The 1667-nt window shown below is 54.8% G+C and overlaps 1 protein-coding gene across 1 annotated transcript in view; it reads right to left on the bottom strand.

Annotated features, from left to right (window-relative positions):
- The window catches only part of LCMT1 (leucine carboxyl methyltransferase 1), a gene marked incomplete at its 5' end in the record, with an annotated part of 18026 nt that overhangs the window by 2263 nt on the left and 14096 nt on the right, over nt 1-1667 (bottom strand). The window contains one exon of the mRNA XM_023520632.1: nt 745-822. Coding sequence (XP_023376400.1) covers nt 745-822 — 78 coding nt within the window. The remainder of the gene's footprint in view (nt 1-744; nt 823-1667) is intronic.

Below are 1667 nucleotides of genomic sequence, written 5' to 3'. Positions count from 1 at the left end.
GCGGCAGACGGGCCTGCAGGAGCGCGGCGGCGTGGGCGCTTCCTGCGGCGCCATGCACGCAAGTAGAATCTGGGAAGAACTTAAACACCCATCATCTGGGGTGAAATAAATTCTGGCAGGTATTTCGTACGATGAAATACTACGAGCCACGAAAACGGGAAAGGAAGACAGACACAGGTAGACACAGGTACGGAAAGAGCTCTCAGGTCTAAGAACTCGTGAAAAAACACAACGATGAGAACCATATTCTCCCATCTGCCTTTACACGTGCACGGAAAACTCTGGAACCTGCAATGGTGCTCGCCAGGTCAGAGGGCTGAGCTCTGGGGTGGGACCTACTCTTCCTTGTCTACCCTTTTGTACTATTCAATTTTTTAAAAATTTCTGTATCTGGTATTACTCGTAAATAAAAACTACCTTAAAAAACCATAATCCATCTATATGCACAAACACCACAAAACATGTCACGTACACTGTTGTAGCAGAGGCACACTGTTACTTTGTCATATACGAAGTCTCGAAAATCCATCACTAACAATATGTAAAATATTGTGATCTCCCAGAGGTCACGTGACAATGACAGCACCACCGGTGTCTCCTTCGGTGGCCGCGGCAGGCTCGCGTGGAGGGCGGAGGGGGGGTGAGCACGCTCTCCAGCGTTCTGTCGCCTGAGCTGGAGTCCCAGCCTGACACTTCACGCCTGACACCGGGCGCGCCGGCCACCCTGCACTTTGGTCCCCTGACCTGTGAGACTGCGACAGCATGAGGACTGCCTGGTGGCCTGTGGCGATGACCGTGCGCGTGGGGCTCACAGCACGGTGCCTGCCGCAGTAAGCAGGCTGAGAAGTCCCTGTCACCCCTGTCACCGTCCTGTGGTCCTGTCGTTTTAAACTACTAACCAGGAGCGGCATGAGGCGTGTGAGCGATGACGTAACCAAACGCTGCTGACAGCATCTGCCAGGACACTGTGCAACGAAATGTTTATCGCTCACAAAATGAGGGTGGTGGCTGGGGTCTGAACAGGTTAGGGACAGCTGTGGACAGGTTAGACACTGGCACATTCCCAGACCTGCTCCGAGTGACGGGGTCTCTGGTCAGAGCTCACCTAACCTGCCACCTCCACTGCTGGGCAGAATGCAGGAGAGAAGCGGGGTGCACCCCCGGGTGAGTGGCAACAGAAGGTGGGTTCACCTGCCCCAGGTGCAGCATCCCGCAGGCAGACAGGTTCCCAGGAGTTAGTCACATCACAAAAAACAGAGCAAGGGGGCCTGCCGCTATGTGTCCGCTCGCCAGGACTGAGCACCGGGTCTGAGGACTGTCCCCAGAGAGAGGAGGGAGCCGCCAACCAACCCAGAGCCACCTACACAGGGACCTGGGCTGGCGGGGCGGGGTTGCGGTCAGGGGACCGAAGTCTAGCCCTAATCTGCCTGCAATTATGTAGCCTTGGGCGAGGCCCTGTAGCGCTCTCATCGACAATAAAACTTAAAAATAAAATGAGATGGAATGTAAAACCCATAAAACTAAAGTGAAACGAACAATAAAAACAGCCTCCACGTGTTCAGTGCTTAACCTGTGCCCACCACGAGCTGCCGTGATGGCCCAGAGGGGCGGGTGGTCTTCTCCCCTCAAACACAAAGAGCTGGGGCTCCGAGCAACCCCAAAACAGC

This window comes from Pteropus vampyrus, unplaced genomic scaffold, assembly GCF_000151845.1.
Source record: "Pteropus vampyrus isolate Shadow unplaced genomic scaffold, Pvam_2.0 Scaffold274, whole genome shotgun sequence".
Classification (NCBI taxonomy): Eukaryota; Metazoa; Chordata; class Mammalia; order Chiroptera; family Pteropodidae; genus Pteropus; species Pteropus vampyrus.
This window is presented reverse-complemented; position numbering and strand designations above follow the sequence as displayed.